General features: G+C 43.6%; 1 protein-coding gene across 1 annotated transcript in view; it reads right to left on the reverse strand.

Annotated features, from left to right (window-relative positions):
* LOC138666547 (zinc finger protein 729-like) overlaps positions 1 to 15,743 on the reverse strand; it is a 93,003-nt gene that overhangs the window by 39,493 nt on the left and 37,767 nt on the right. The window contains exon 6 of the mRNA XM_069754754.1: positions 4,879 to 6,727. Coding sequence (XP_069610855.1) covers positions 4,879 to 6,727 — 1,849 coding nt within the window. The remainder of the gene's footprint in view (positions 1 to 4,878; positions 6,728 to 15,743) is intronic.

Below are 15,743 nucleotides of genomic sequence, written 5' to 3' on the forward strand. Positions count from 1 at the left end.
ATATCTTTATCGTCCCCACTACTCACACCAATTTTTCTTGAACCGGGGTTGTTTGATTGCCCCTAGTTCCTTCTGAAGGGGATTTATCTATATCCCACTTCCCAGTTCTGGTTTGGAACTTGCAGCTCTCTGGTGCCCCCCTTACCCTCAGGTCAGATTAGGTACTGCACCTGGGGTAATTAGTCGCCAGCAAAGGCTGCCTGCTATGTTCTGGCTATTGGGCTCACTGCAGCGAGGGCGTTGAACTACTCCCACTCAGGTGGGAACAATAATTAACAAAGCTGCCATCGCTAGAAAGCTTCCCAATCGCACAGAACAAAGTATGCTGCCACCAGCTCCGATTTTCAACAAATGTTAACGGGTCCGGAGCCAACCCCAAATCAGTAGCGTAATTCACCTCAGAGGACACACAGTTTGTTATAGAGCAGAGAGACAAGCTAGCAATTATATATTTTACTCCATAAAAAAATTAGGCAGTGTTTACAAAGTATAAAAAAAGATATTATAAAGGAGACAATTTGTATGTACATTGCAGCTACAAATAAAAAAAGGGGATTAAAACAGAAATGAACACTGACACATATTGCTTAGATCACGCGAGGCTAACCATGCTTGTGGGAGGAGCCAGACGTCACAATTAGTGATGAGCGAATATACTCGTTACTCGAGATTTCTCGAGCATGCGTCCTCCGAGTATTTTTTAGTGCTCGGAGTTTTAGTTTTTGTTGCCGCAGCTGAATGATTTACATCTGATTGCCAGCATAGGTACGTACATGTGGGGGTTGCCTGGTTGCTAGGGAATCCCCACATGTACTTATGCTGGCTAACAGATGTAAATCATTCAGGTGCAGCAAGAAAAACTAAAACTCCGAGCACTAAAAAATACTCGGAGGACCCCTGAGCATGCTCGAGAAATCTCGAGTAACGAGTATATTCGCTCATCACTAGTCACAATGCATTGAGGGTCTTTGCTGCAGCAGAGTCCCAGGCAAGAATGAAGGCTGGGCCGAGTGCAGTAAACGTATACATCTGGGCTTGTGACATTGTGGTAAGAAAACTTATAATAATCATAACTGGGCTTGAGAACCTAGCAGAATCACAGCACACATATCACTCATCTTATATTGAAATTGGCTTTCTAATTATTCCAATCTCGGACTAGCTATGCCATTCTGTTCAGGAGAAATCCATTTGTTTTTTTTGGTGCCTGAATTTAGCAAAAAATGCATAGCGAAGCGCTATCAAAGCACGTTCCAAATATGTGTCTGTCATATTTCTATCATACACTGGCGTCGCATTATGGCTTCTTTAATATCTCCCCCACATACAGCAAGCACATGGGTTTAGACAACGGATTCGTACATACATTCCTGGCTTTGAGGAGGAGGAGGGGGATCAGAGCCCCACACTGGAGTTTCAAGTTACACAGTGTCTCTGCCATAGGGCTTTGTGTCTATCCAGCAAATGCAGTGGGGGTGGAAGGGAAGGGGGGTTGAAGCTGCAGCATGTGTCTAGAACCATGGTCACATGTTCAAAAATCCCTCAGACCATGGTATTTTACATTATGGTGACAACCAGCCTCTCACGTTGATATTAGAATTGCTTGTTTTTCATTGGACCATGGCCACTCCACCAATGAATATATTATTTCCTCTGAAATTCTCTGTGTAACTTTCTCACAGATAGTGTCAGGCTGTAATTGACATCTCCCTTCAAAAGAGCTGAAGGTGTGAAACGTTTCACCTTCCTGGTTCTTAGCCAGACCCCTTGGCGAGATTGGAGACAGTAGACTTTTCTCAGGATAACATATGACCCCTGTGAGACCTGCAGTCTCAGGACAGATGTTAAATTCCTGCTAGTCACACATATATACCTATACATATTTCGCTAAAGCGCTTCTTCCTTCTCCTGACGTGTAACCTAACAGTAGCATCATCACATTCAATAGACAATGTGCAACAAATTGTGGGGGGCCAGGTTCACCTACTAACCCTTGTAAAAATTTGACAAATTTGCAGCTAATACAAAAATAATTTTACTACTAATATGTTAGATTTCCATGTCCCATTGTTACGTAATTCTGAGGCAACTGTGGGATCAAAATATACACTATATCCCCAAATGAATTCCTTAAGTAGTACATTTTCCAATATAAGGTGTGTGTGTGTGGTTGTGTGTGTGTGTGTGTGGGGGGGGGGGGGTCGTCTGCTCTGGCATCTCAGGTGCTCGGTTAATGAAGCTTACAATTTTTTCAAACGGAAACTTGCTTTCTAAGCAAAGTAGCGTTCCTTCCCATACGATCTATGCGGTGTGTTCAAACAGTATTGTACAACCACATATGGGGCACTGCCAAGTTCAGAAACAATTGCATAACAAATTATGGGGTCCATTTTCTCTCATTACGAGAGAGTTTTGACATGCCAGGGGGTCTGCAAGTGTGACATGGCATTCACAATCTATTCTAGCGAAAGTTACAATCTAAAAATTAAATAGCGCTCGTTCCTTTCCAAGCCCTGTGATGTGCCCCAACAGCAGTTTTTGATCACATATGTGGGTACCATTGTGGTCGGGGGAATTTGCACAACAAAATCTGGGGTCTTTTTTATCCTATTATTCATTGTGAAAATTACAAATTTGGTGCTAAAACATTTTAGCGGAAAAAAAGTAACTTTCATTTTCACATCCACATTTTAAAAAGTTCTGTGAAGCACCAATGGGTTCAAAATGCTTAACAAGCCCTAGATGAACTCCTTGATGGGTCTGCTAACTCTGCTTTCCAAAATGGAGTCACTTATTGGGTTTCTGCTGTTTTGGTATCTCAGGGGCTCTGCAAATAGGACATGATGTCTGCAATGTATTCCAGACAAATCTACTCCAAATACCAAATAGTGCTTCTTCCCTTCCGAGCCCTGCCATGAGCCCAAACAGCAGGTTTTTTTTTACCACATTCAGGTCAAAAATGGTCCACATTCACGAGAAATTGAGCAACACACTTTAGGTTTAATTTTCTCCTAGTTTAATATATACATTCAACGTTGAAAATCGCTAATTTTTCATATTTCAGATATTTTCACAAAAAAACCAAGATACTTATTGACTTAAATTTACCATTAACAAACATTAACATAGAAAAATTAGGTTTGGTTATGTTTAAAATTGGCTGTCACTAAGGGGTTAATCAGCAGCTCAAAAATACACAACACTGCTGGAAAGTATATGCACACTCAGCTCTGCTACGTAGACACATTTACATACACACAAACTGTTTTTACATTGTAAGGTAGCTGTCGGATACCTAATGGTTGGGAGACAAACTTGGAGTATTGCTTTATTACATATAGGACTAAAAAGGGTTTATCGGCTCTGACACATTAATTATGAGAAGCTGAGGAGTTGGGAGCAAGGCTGCTCACCATATTTCCACCCCCGGGTGTGGTTCACTTTGTAAATTCAGAGCAGTTTGTCTCACATATGGCAGTGTGTATGCAGATGTGCAGATCTCCTGGACTGAGAGCCTTTGCTAAAGGACTAAGAAGCTGGACCCTAAACCAGGCGGGCTAACTAGCAAAATTGCATGGACTTCTTACTTTATGCCAGACCAAGACTGTATATAATTTCTCCTGTGGTTTATGAGGACTGAAATAAACCAGCAGGCCTTTATATAGAAACGGTTACTGTGATACCCCAGATCGAACCCAAGTGAGTGGCATAGTTACAGCAGTAACCCATTTTGCAGTTCCATCCAGATTATGTGATTGATCCCATGACTTGACAAGTCCTGAAGCTAGTTGAGTGGAAGATCCTTCAGCTACTCACTCAAGATGTAATGCCTTGGTTTAGCAGCTTCCTCTCCTGCTCTGCAAGGATTACATAGATTAGTGTTGGGCAGGAAGAGAGAAAGCAGCTCTCTCACTGATTGGGAAGGAAACTGCCTCAGCGTTCTCCTCCATCACAGGAAGCTGCGTTCCGACAGTAAGAGGAACTTACTTATTACCAAGATTTTGTCCCTGTCTTGTGTAATTATACTACTGTCTGTTATATGTTTTTTTTACAAATTGTCAATAAAATATATAGTTTCTACCTAAGAGTTTTTTTCTTATAGTCAACAAAATAGGATTTTCAAGTAAATCATTTCTTACATTCTATGTATAATAATGGCTTCTCTCCATGTAGGATTTTTGATGTTTAAAGGGAATCTGTCACCTCATTTTTCGCATATAAGCTGTGGCCACTGCCATTAGGGGCTTATCTACAGCATTCTGTAATGCTGTAGATAAGCCCCCGATGTAACCTGAAAGATAAGAAAAACAAGTTAGATTATACTCACCCAGGGACGGTCCAGTGCGGTCTGGGACCGATGGGCGTCACATGTCCGGGTCTGCCAATCTTCGTGTGATGACATCCTCTTCCTTGCTTCTGTCGCGGCTCATGCGCAGGCGTAATTCTCTGCCCTGTTGATGGCAGATCGATGTACTGCATTGCGCAGGCGCCAGGAAAGCTCAGAGAGGCCAAGCGCCTGCACACTGCAGTACTTTACTCTGCCCTCAACAGGGCAAATAAGTACGCCTGCGCAGGAACCGCAACACGAAGCAAGGAGGCTGACGAGATTGTATGTAGATGGGAGGCGCTGGACCCGGACCTGCGACGCCCATCAAACCCGGACCGCACCGGAACACCCCTGGGTGAGTATAATCTAACTTGTTTTTCTTATCTTTCAGGTTACATCTGGGGGCTTATCTACAGCATTACAGAATGCTGTAGATAAACCCCTAATGGCGGTGGCCGCAGCTTATATGCAAACAATGAAGTGACAGATTCCCTTTAAGAAGGTGCCATTTTTGGCTAAAACATTTCCCACATTATGAACATCAAAAAGGCTTCTTCCCTGTGTGAATTATCTGATGCGAGTTAAGATTTGCTTTATCTGTAAAATTTTTCCCACATTCTGAACATGAAAAAGGCCTTTTTCTTGTGTGAACTCTCTGATGACTAACAAAATTTGATTTCCGGTTAAAATATTTTCCACATTCTGAACAAAAATATAGTTTCTCCCCTGTGTGAGTTCTCTGATGAATAGTAAGACTTGATTTCTGTGTAAAACATTTTTCACACTCTGAACATGAATATGGCTTCTCCCCTGTGTGAGTTCTCTGATGTGTAACAAGAGCTGATTTGAATACAAAACATTTTCCACATTCTAAACATGAAAAAGGCCTTTTCCCTGTGTGATATCTCTGGTGTAAAACAAGCCGTGAATTATTTACAAAACATTTCCCACATTCAGAACATGAATATGGCTTCTCCCCTGTGTGAATTTTTTGATGTATAACAAGAGATGATTTATGTGCAAAACATTTCCCACATTCTGAACATGAATATGGCTTCTCCCCTTTGTGACTTCTATGGTGTTTAACAAGAGATGATTTATGTACAAAACATTTTCCACATTCTAAACATGAAAAAGGCTTTTTCCCTGTGTGATATCTCTGGTGTAAAACAAGCCGTGAATTATTTACAAAACATTTTCCACATTCAGAACATGAATATGGCTTCTCCCCTGTGTGAATTTTTTGATGTGTAACAAGATGTGATTTACATGAAAAACATTTCCCACATTCTGAACATGAATATGGCTTCTCCCCTGTGTGATATCTCTGGTGTGCAACAAGTAGAGATTTATGTACAAAAAATTTCCCACATTCTGGACATGAATATGGCTTCTCCCCTGTGTGAAAGCTTTGATGTCTAACAAGAGATGATTCATATGAAAAACACTTCCCACATTCAGAACATAAATATGACTTTTCCCCTTTGTGACTTCTCTGGTGCTTAACAAGAGATGATTTATGTACAAAACATTTTCCACATTCTGAACACAAAAAAGGCTTCACCCCTGTGTGTATTCTCTGGTGACCAACAAGAATTGATTTACAGAAAAAATGTTTCCCACATTCTGAACATGAATATGCCCTATCCCGTTTATGAATTCTTTGATGTGCAGCAAGATGTGATTTACATGAAAAACATTTCCCACATTCTGAACATGAATATGGCTTCTCCCCTGTGTGACATCTCTGGTGTACAACAAGAAGTGATTTATGTACAAAACATTTCCCACATTCAGGACATGAATATGGCTTCTCCCCTGTGTGAATGCTTTGATGTCTAGCAAGAGATGATTTATATGCAAAACACTTCCCACATTCTGAACATGGATATGGCTTCTCCCCTTTGTGACTTTTCTGGTGTGTAACAAGAGATGATTTCTGTATAAAACATTTTCCACATTCTGAACATGAATGTGGCTTCTCCCCAGTATGAATTTTCTCATGCCTAACAAGAGTTGATTTCTGTTTAAAATATTTCCCACACTTGTAACAACAAAATGCATTCTCCCCTGTGTGAATTTTTAAACAAAATTTTTTAACTAACGACGCTTCGAGAGGAAAACTTTTTCCATATTCTGAATGCGATAATTGCTTAATTTCCTTTGGAGCAGTTCGGTTTTTAGTATCTCTTTTGTGACTTTTTTTCTTGTTGGTAGTTGGTAATAAATTAGAAGTTAGGACTTGTTTCAAAAGATCAGATGATTCATCTTTGCAGTGAAGGAATGATGGTATATCTGGAGAAATAGCATTCACTTCAATTGTATCCTGTGGTATCTCAAAAACATCCGATTTAAAAATTGAAGAGGTCACCTGTCCGTCTGATCTCCTTTCACCATCATCTGCGATGAATAAAACCAATTATTTTTTAATAAAATATCCTTAAAATTTATATTTTTTAACATTTTTACTTAAAATTTCAGTAAAGATGGCCGGTCTCCACTTAGGTCCATCATCTGTCAGTGAAAAAAAAAACAGAGGTTTCCACCTGATTACTTTCTCAAAGGCTCTTGAAAAGCAACATGGCTTCCGTAAACCAATACAGAAATATCCGCTCTCCCAAAGTGAAATCTTTCCCCCGATTCTGAGCTTTACAGTGTGCCCAAACCACATATAGCATCCATGTATTTGGCATTGCTGTAGTGAGCAGAAGCTGGGCACTATTTTCACTCTGCAACATCCACTGTGTACTAATTTCTGGAAAGTGCCTGTGGAATCAAAATTGTCACTACTACTGATGAATTCACTGAGGATTATGATGTCCAAAATAGAGTCATTTTAGGGGGATTTCTACTCCTCTGTTTTTTGCCATTCTGTCATATTAGGGCTTCTGCATATGGTGTGTTACATCTCCTCTGGGATCTGCTTCTGCGATGTCTGCTTCTGTCACCAGAGATTATTCATTATGCGAGAGGCACTGGTGACGGAGGAGACGTCAGAACCAGAAGCTCTGAGCGGTGCAGACTCTGTCAAGCCACTAACATTAGAGAGGCTGGGACCAGTAGTACTATCCAGTCTGGTAGTGTGGTTGTGTGTGCTGTCCAGCTGAAGTAATCAGTTCCCTTCTTCAGCCAATTGGAAAGCACCACACCCTACTAAAGCTTGAAGCATATTGCCAGAAGCTGACAGATATAGCTTTGTTCTCCTTAGGTTCAATCCTCTATGCTCAGCTCCTGGCTTGTGTGTTTGTTTCCTGTTGTGACCCTGGCCTGTTTACTGACTACTCTTTAGTCTTCTGATTTTATATTTTATTTGTCCTCCTGGTTCTGACCTGGCTACCTAATTATTCTCCTTGCATTTTCTCGCAGAACAGCAGCTAACTCTGTGTCCCCAGGTGTCCTTAGAAGTCCAGATTCATGTGTGCAGGTTAAATGCCATGGCAATCCCTGGGATCTAGAAACTAGAGTAACCAGAGGCAAGCCTTTATGGTAGCCACCTTTTGAGCTACCAGGTGACCACGCACAGTGCCAGCATTACATTCTGCCTGCAAACTATTTCAGTAAAATATGCATTACAATAACTAAAGGGCGCTCCTTCCCTTCTAAGCCCTGCCATGTGCCCAGATAGTAGTGTACAACCGTATATAGGGGGTTGTCAAATTCAGGAGAAGTAGGAAAATAATTTGTAAGTTCCAGTTGTTTCCTATTATCCTTTGTGACAATAAAAAAATTGGGGCTGCATCAATATTCTAGTTAAAAAATAAAATGTTTGCATTTCACTTTGTGCTATTTCCTGAATCTAGTTTATGATATTATGAAAGTGCCATTTTCTAATATCTAGGCCCCTCAAATTAATTTGTTACCCCCAAAAAATGCTTTTGTAAATTCAACTGAACATATTAGAACATGTTGCCAAACTTGTAAACCTTCTGTCATCCAAAAAATATATAAAAGGATGTTGAAAATATAAAATGTGAAGTTGGAAAAATACTGGTGACTTAAAGTAGAAATAAGATAAATGCATATTTATTAACCACTAGATGGAGGCCCGATGCTATCGCATTGGGAGGGTGGTGACTGTGCTGCTCCCATCCTGTCATGTGCTGCTCCCATCCTGCGCCCCCTTTCTGTCATGTGCTGCTCCCGTTCTGTAATGTGCTGTTCCCATCCTGCGCCCCCATCCGGTCATGTGCTGCTCCCATCTAATATGCCCCGTATGCTGCTCCATAAGGGTTGATGGTCCCCATAAGATGCTCCATAGCATAATATGCCCCGTATACTGCTGCTGCGATAAAAAAAAAAAAAAAAAGACATACTCACCTCTCGTCGCTGGGCGCAGAGTGGCAGGGGCCTGAGCAGTAGGGGACACCGGCGTGCTATGGGGGTCAGGTGCCAGAGTCGCCGCTGGCTCAGGTCCCCGGCACTTGCGATATTAACCCCTTCCCGACCTGTGACACAGCGTATGCGTCATGAAAGTCGGTGCCAATCCGACCTGTGACGCATATGCTGTGTCACAGAAAGATCGCGTCCCTGCAGGCCGGGTGAAAGGGTTAACTCCCATTTCACCCGATCTGCAGGGACAGGGGGAGTGGTAGTTTAGCCCAGGGGGGGTGGCTTCACCCCCTCGTGGCTACGATCGCTCTGATTGGCTGTTGAAAGTGAAACTGCCAATCAGAGCGATTTGTAATATTTCACCTAAAAAAATGGTGAAATATTACAATCCAGCCATGGCCGATGCTGCAATATCATCGGCCATGGCTGGAAATACTAATGTGCCCCCACCCCACCCCTCCGATCGCCCCCCCCAGCCCCCCGATCGGTGGTCCGCTCCCCTCCGTCCTGTGCTCCGCTCCCCCGTCCTCCTGTCCGCTCCCCCGTGCTCCAATCACACCCCCCCGTGCTCCAATCAAACCCCCCCGCACTCCGATCCCCCCCCGTGCTCCGAACCACCCCCCCTGCACACCGATCCCCCCCCCCTGCACACCGATCCACCCGCCCGCACACCGATCACTCTCCCCCATGCTCCGATCCCTCCCCCCCCGTGCTCCGACGCCCCCCCGTGCCCCGATCTCCCCCCCCTGTGCCCTGATCTCCCCCCCTTATACTTACCGATCCTGGCGAGGTCCGTCAGTCTTCTTCCCCGAGCGCCGCCATGTTCCAAAATGGCGGGCGCATGCGCAGTGCGCCCGCCGAATCTGCCGGCCGGCAGATTCGTTCCAATGTGAATTTTGATCACTGTGATATAATCTATCACAGTGGTCAAAATAAAAAAACAGTAAATGACCCCCCCCATTTGTCCCCCATAGATAGGGACAATAATAAAATAAAGAATTTTTTTTTTTTTCACTAAGGTTGGAGTTAGAACTAGGGTTAGGGTTAGGGTTAGGGGTAGGGTTAGGGGTAGGGGTAGGGTTAGGGTTAGGGGTAGGGGTAGGGTTAGGGGTAGGGGTAGGGTTAGGGTTAGGGGTAGGGTTAGGGTTAGGGGTAGGGGTAGGGTTAAGGGTAGGGTTAGGGTTAGGGTTTCGGTATGTGCACACGTATTCTGGTCCTCTGCGGATTTTTCTGCAGCGGATTTGATAAATCCGCAGTGCTAAACCGCTGCGGATTTATGGCAGATTTACCGCGGTTTTTCTGCGCATTTCACTGCGGTTTTACAACTGCGATTTTCTATTGGAGCAGTTGTAAAACCGCTGTGGAATCCGCAGAAAGAAGTGACATGCTGCGGAATGTAAACCGCTGCGTTTCCGTGCAGTTTTTCCGCAGCATGTGTACAGCGATTTTTGTTTCCCATAGGTTTACATTGAAATGTAAACTCATGGGAAACTGCTGCGGATCCGCAGCGTTTTCCAAAGCGTGTGCACATACCTTTAGAATTAGGCTATGTGCACACGGTGCGGATTTGGCTGCGGATCCGCAGCGGATTGGCCGCTACGGATCCGCAGCAGTGTTCCATCAGGTTTACAGTACCATGTAAACCTATGGAAAACCAAATCCGCTGTGCCCATGGTGCGGAAAATACCGCACGGAAACGCTGCGTTGTATTTTCCGCAGCATGTCAATTCTGTGTGCGGATTCCGCAGCGTTTTACACCTATTCCTCAATAGGAATCCGCAGGTGAAATCCGCAGTAAATCCGCAGGTAAAACGCAGTGCCTTTTACCCGCGGATTTTTCAAAAATGGTGCGGAAAAATCTCACACGAATCCGCAACGTGGGTACATAGCCTTAGGGTTAGGGTTGGGTTGGAATTAGGGTTGTGGTTAGGGTTAGGGGTGTGTTGGGGTTAGGGTTGTGGTTAGGGGTGTGTTGCGGTTAGGGTTGTGGTTAGGGTTACGGCTACAGTTGGGATAAGGGTTAGGGGTGTGTTGGCGTTAGAATTGAGGGGTTTCCACTGTTTAGGCACATCAGGGGGTCTCCAAACGCAACATGGCGCCACCATTGATTCCAGCCAATCTTTTATTCAAAAAGTCAAATGGTGCTCCTTCCCTTCCGAGCCCCGACGTGTGCCCAAACAGTGGTTTACCCCCACATATGGGGTATCAGTGTACTCAGGACAAACTGGGCAACAATTACTGGGGTCCAATTTCTCCTGTTACCCTTGAGAAAATAAAAAATTGCTTGCTAAAACATCATTTTTGAGGAAAGTAAAATGATTTTTTATTTTCACGGCTCTGCGTTGTAAACGTCTGTGAAGCACTTGGGGGTTCAAAGTGCTCACCACATATCTAGATAAGTTCCTTGGGGGGGTCTAGTTTCCAAAATGGGGTCACTTGTGGGGGGTTTCTACTGTTTAGGCACACCAGGGGCTCTGCAAACGCAACGTGACGCCCGCAGACCATTCCATCAAAGTCTGCATTTCAAAACGTCACTACTTGACTTCCGAGCCCTGACATGTGCCCAAACAGTGGTTTACCCCCACATATGGGGTATCAGCGTACTCAGGACAAACTGGGCAACAATTACTGGGGTCCAATTTCTCCTGTTACCCTTGAGAAAATAAAAAATTGCTTGCTAAAACATCATTTTTGAGGAAAGAAAAATGATTTTTTATTTTCACGGCTCTGCGTTGTAAACGTCTGTGAAGCACTTGGGGGTTCAAAGTGCTCACCACATATCTAGATAAGTTCCTTGGGGGGTCTAGTTTCCAAAATGGGGTCACTTGTGGGGGGTTTCTACTGTTTAGGCACACCAGGGGCTCTGCAAACGCAACGTGACGCCCGCAGACCATTCCATCAAAGTCTGCATTTCAAAAGTCACTACTTCCCTTCTGAGCCCCGACGTGTGCCCAAACAGTGGTTTACCCCCACATATGGGGTATCAGCGTACTCAGGAGAAACTGGACAACAACTTTTGGGGTCCAATTTCTCCTGTAACCCTTGGGAAAATAAAAAATTCTGGGCTAAAAAATTATTTTTGAGGAAAGAAAACGTATTTATTATTTTCACTGCTCTGTGTTATAAACTTCTGTGAAGCACTTGGGGGTTCAAAGTGCTCACCTCACATCTAGATAAGTTCCTTTCGGGGTCTAGTTTCTAAAATGGGGTCACTTGTGGGGGGTTTCTACTGTTTAGCCACATCAGGGGCTCTGCAAACGCAACGTAACGCCCGCAGAGCATTCCATCAAAGTCTGCATTTCAAAATGTCACTACTTGACTTCCGAGCCCCGACATGTGCCCAAACTGTGGTTTACCCCCACATATGGGGTATCAGCGTACTCAGGAGAAACTGTACAACAACTTTTGGGGTCAAATTTCTCCTGTTACCCTTGGGAAAATAATAAATTGCAGGCTAAAAAATCATTTTAGAGAAAATAAAATTTTTATTTTATTTTCATGGCTCTGCGTTATAAACTTCTGTGAAGCACTTGGAAGTTCAAAGTCCTCACCACACATCTAGATTAGTTCCTTTGGGGGTCTAGTTTCCAAAATGGGGTCATATGTGGGGGATCTCCAATGTTTAGGCACACAGGGGCTCTCCAAACGTGACATGGTGTCCGCTAATGATTGGAGCTAATTTTCCATTTAAAAAGCCAATTGGCGTGCCTTCCCTTCCGAGCCCTGCCGTGCGCCCAAACAGTGGTTTACCCCCACATATGGGGTATCAGCGTACTCAGGACAAACTGGACAACAACATTTGCGGTCCAATTTCTCCTATTACCCTTGGCAAAATAGGAAATTCCAGGCTAAAAATCATTTTTGAGGAAAGAAAAATTATTTTTTATTTTCATGGCTCTGCATTATAAACTTCTGTGAAGCACCTGGGGGTTTAAAGTGCTCAATATGCATCTAGATAAGTTCCTTGGGGGGTCTAGTTTCCAAAATGGGGTCACTTGTGGGGGAGCTCCAATGCATAGGCACACAGGGGCTCTCTAAACGCGACATGGTGTCCGCTAACAATTGGAGCTAATTTTCCATTCAAAAAGTCAAATGGCGCGCCTTCCCTTCCGAGCCCTGCCGTGTGCCCAAACAGTGGTTTACCCCCACATATGAGGTATCGGCGTACTCGGGAGAAATTGCCCAACAAATTTTAGGATTCATTTTATCCTATTGCCCATGTGAAAATGAAAAACTGAGGCGAAAAGAATTTTTTTGTGAAAAAAAAAGTACTTTTTCATTTTTACAGATCAATTTGTGAAGCACCTGAGGGTTTAAAGTGCTCAATATGCATCTAGATAAGTTCCTTGGGGGGTCTAGTTTCCAAAATGGGGTTATTTGTGGGGGAGCTCCAATGTTTAGGCACACGGGGGCTCTCCAAACACGACATGGTGTCCGCTAACAATGGAGATAATTTTTCATTCAAAGAGTCAAATGGCGCTCCTTCCCTTCCGAACCTTACCATGTGCCCAAACAGTGGTTTACCTCCACATGTGAGGTATCGGTGTACTCATGAGAAATTGCCCAACAAATTTTAGGATCCATTTTATCCTGTTGCCCATGTGAAAATGAAAAAAATTGAGGCTAAAAGAATTTTTTTGTGAAAAAAAAGTACTTTTTCATTTTTACGGATCAATTTGTGAAGCCCCCGGGGGTTCAAAGTTCTCACTATGCATCTAGATAAGTTCCTTGGGGCGTCTAGTTTCCAAAATGGGGTCACGTGTGGGGGAGCTCCAATTTTTAGGCACACGGGGGCTCTCCAAACGTGACATGGTGTCCGCTAAAGAGTGGAGCCAATTTTTCATTCAAAAAGTCAAATGGCGCTCCTTCCCTTCCAAGCCCTGCCGTGCGCCCAAACAGTGGTTTACCCCCACATATGAGGTATCAGCGTACTCAGGACAAATTGGACAACAACTTTCGTGGTTCAGTTTCTCCTTGTACCATTGGGAAAATAAAAAAAATGTTGCTAAAAGATAATTTTTGTGACTAAAAAGTTAAATGTTCATTTTTTCCTTCCATGTTGCTTCTGCTGCTGTGAAGCACCTGAAGGGTTAAAAAACTTCTTGAATGTGGTTTTGAGCACCTTGAGGGGTGCATTTTTTAGAATGGTGTCACTTTTGGGTATTTTCATCCATATAGACCCCTCAAACTGACTTCAAATGTGAGGTGGTCCCTAAAAAAAATGGTTTTGTAAATTTCGTTGTAAAAATGAGAAATCGCTGGTCAAATTTTAACTCTTATAACTTCCTAGCAAAAAAAAATGTTGTTTCCAAAATTGTGCTGGTGTAAAGTAGACATGTGGGAAATGTTATTTATTAACTATTTTGTGTCACATAACTCTCTGGTTTAACAGAATAAAAATTCAAAATGTGAAAATTGCGAAATTTTCAAAATTTTCGCCAAATTTCCGTTTTTATCACAAATAAACGCAGAATTTATTGACCTAAATTTACCACTAACATGAAGCCCAATATGTCACGAAAAAACAATCTCAGAACCGCTAGGATCCGTTGAAGCGTTCCTGAGTTATTACCTCATAAAGGGACACTGGTCAGAATTGCAAGAAACGGCCAGGTCATTAAGGTCAAAATAGGCTGGGTCATGAAGGGGTTAACATGTCCCCGTTCCACCTCTGCGTGCCGCTCTGTCTTTCAGGTCTCTGGCTCTGACTGTTCAGGCAGGGGAGTTTCAGCAGCGAGGGGGAATCGGCGATGACCCGCTGGTGGTACTGCACAAGGGCCTGGTACCACCAGCGGGTGCCATATTGGAATACCCATCACTTGGTTATTCCAATATGGCGGTCGGCGTACTTCTGGTGCGTCGCGGTGGATTGTGTGATTTGAGGACGTCCAGACAAAAGTGGATTACAGACAATTTAAGGTAATTATATAAATAGATATTGCGTGGTATAACTAATTGATTTAAGAGCTTAAAAATGTAAAGGGTGTTTTAATTTTTATTACATAAATCAATAGTTCACATGAAAATAAGCAGTTATTTAACATATCTTATAAGACAAATCTGCTTCTTTCCCTTTCTGGTCTAATCTTTGTGAGGCAGTGACGGGTATTATATGCGAGGGATGCTATGTATCCCCCAGGATGCACATAGACTCGCCAATGAAAGTCTAAAAGTACCGTTACACTAAACGATTTACCAACGATCACGACCAGCGATACGACCTGGCCGTGATCGTTGGTAAGTCGTTGTGTGGTCGCTGGGGAGCTGTCACACAGACAGCTCTCCAGCGACCAACGATGCCGAGGTCCCCGGGTAACCAGGGTAAACATCGGGTTACTAAGCGCAGGGCCGCGCTTAGTAACCCGATGTTTACCCTGGTTACCATTGTAAATGTAAAAAAAAAAAACACTACATACTCACATTCCGGTGTCTGTCACGTCCCCCGGCGTCAGCTTCCCGCACTGTGTAAGCGCCGGCCGTAAAGCAGAGCGGTGACGTCACCGTTGTGCTCTACTTTACGGCCGGCCGCCGCTGACACAGTGCAGGGAAGCTGACGCCAGGGGACGCGACAGACACCGGAATGTAAGTATGTAGTGTTTTTTTTTTTTACATTTACAATGGTAACCAGGGTAAACATTGGGTTACTAAGCGCAGCTCTGCGCTTAGTAACCCGATGTTTACCCTGGCTACCAGTGAACACATCGCTGGATCGGCGTCACACATGCCGATCCAGCGATGACAGCAGGTGATCAACGACCAAATAAAGGTCCTGATCATTCGCAGCGACCAACGATCACCCAGCAGGGGCCTGATCGTTGGTCGCTGTCACGCATAACGATTTCGTTGCTACGTCACAAAAAGCAACGATATCGTTAACGAAATCGTTATGTGTGACGGTACCTTAAGGGTGAGAGAAAAACTCGCACACCACACGGACCATCAGTGTGACTTGCGAGAAATACGCACCGATGTACTTTAGAAAAGCCGGCAATTCAGTGCAGTGTACAGTAAAATTACACTGACAGGTTAATCCCTTAGTGACAGAGCCAATTTGGTACTTAATGACCAAGTAAATTTTTACAATTCT

Source organism: Ranitomeya imitator, chromosome 2, assembly GCF_032444005.1.
Source record: "Ranitomeya imitator isolate aRanImi1 chromosome 2, aRanImi1.pri, whole genome shotgun sequence".
Classification (NCBI taxonomy): domain Eukaryota; kingdom Metazoa; phylum Chordata; class Amphibia; order Anura; family Dendrobatidae; genus Ranitomeya; species Ranitomeya imitator.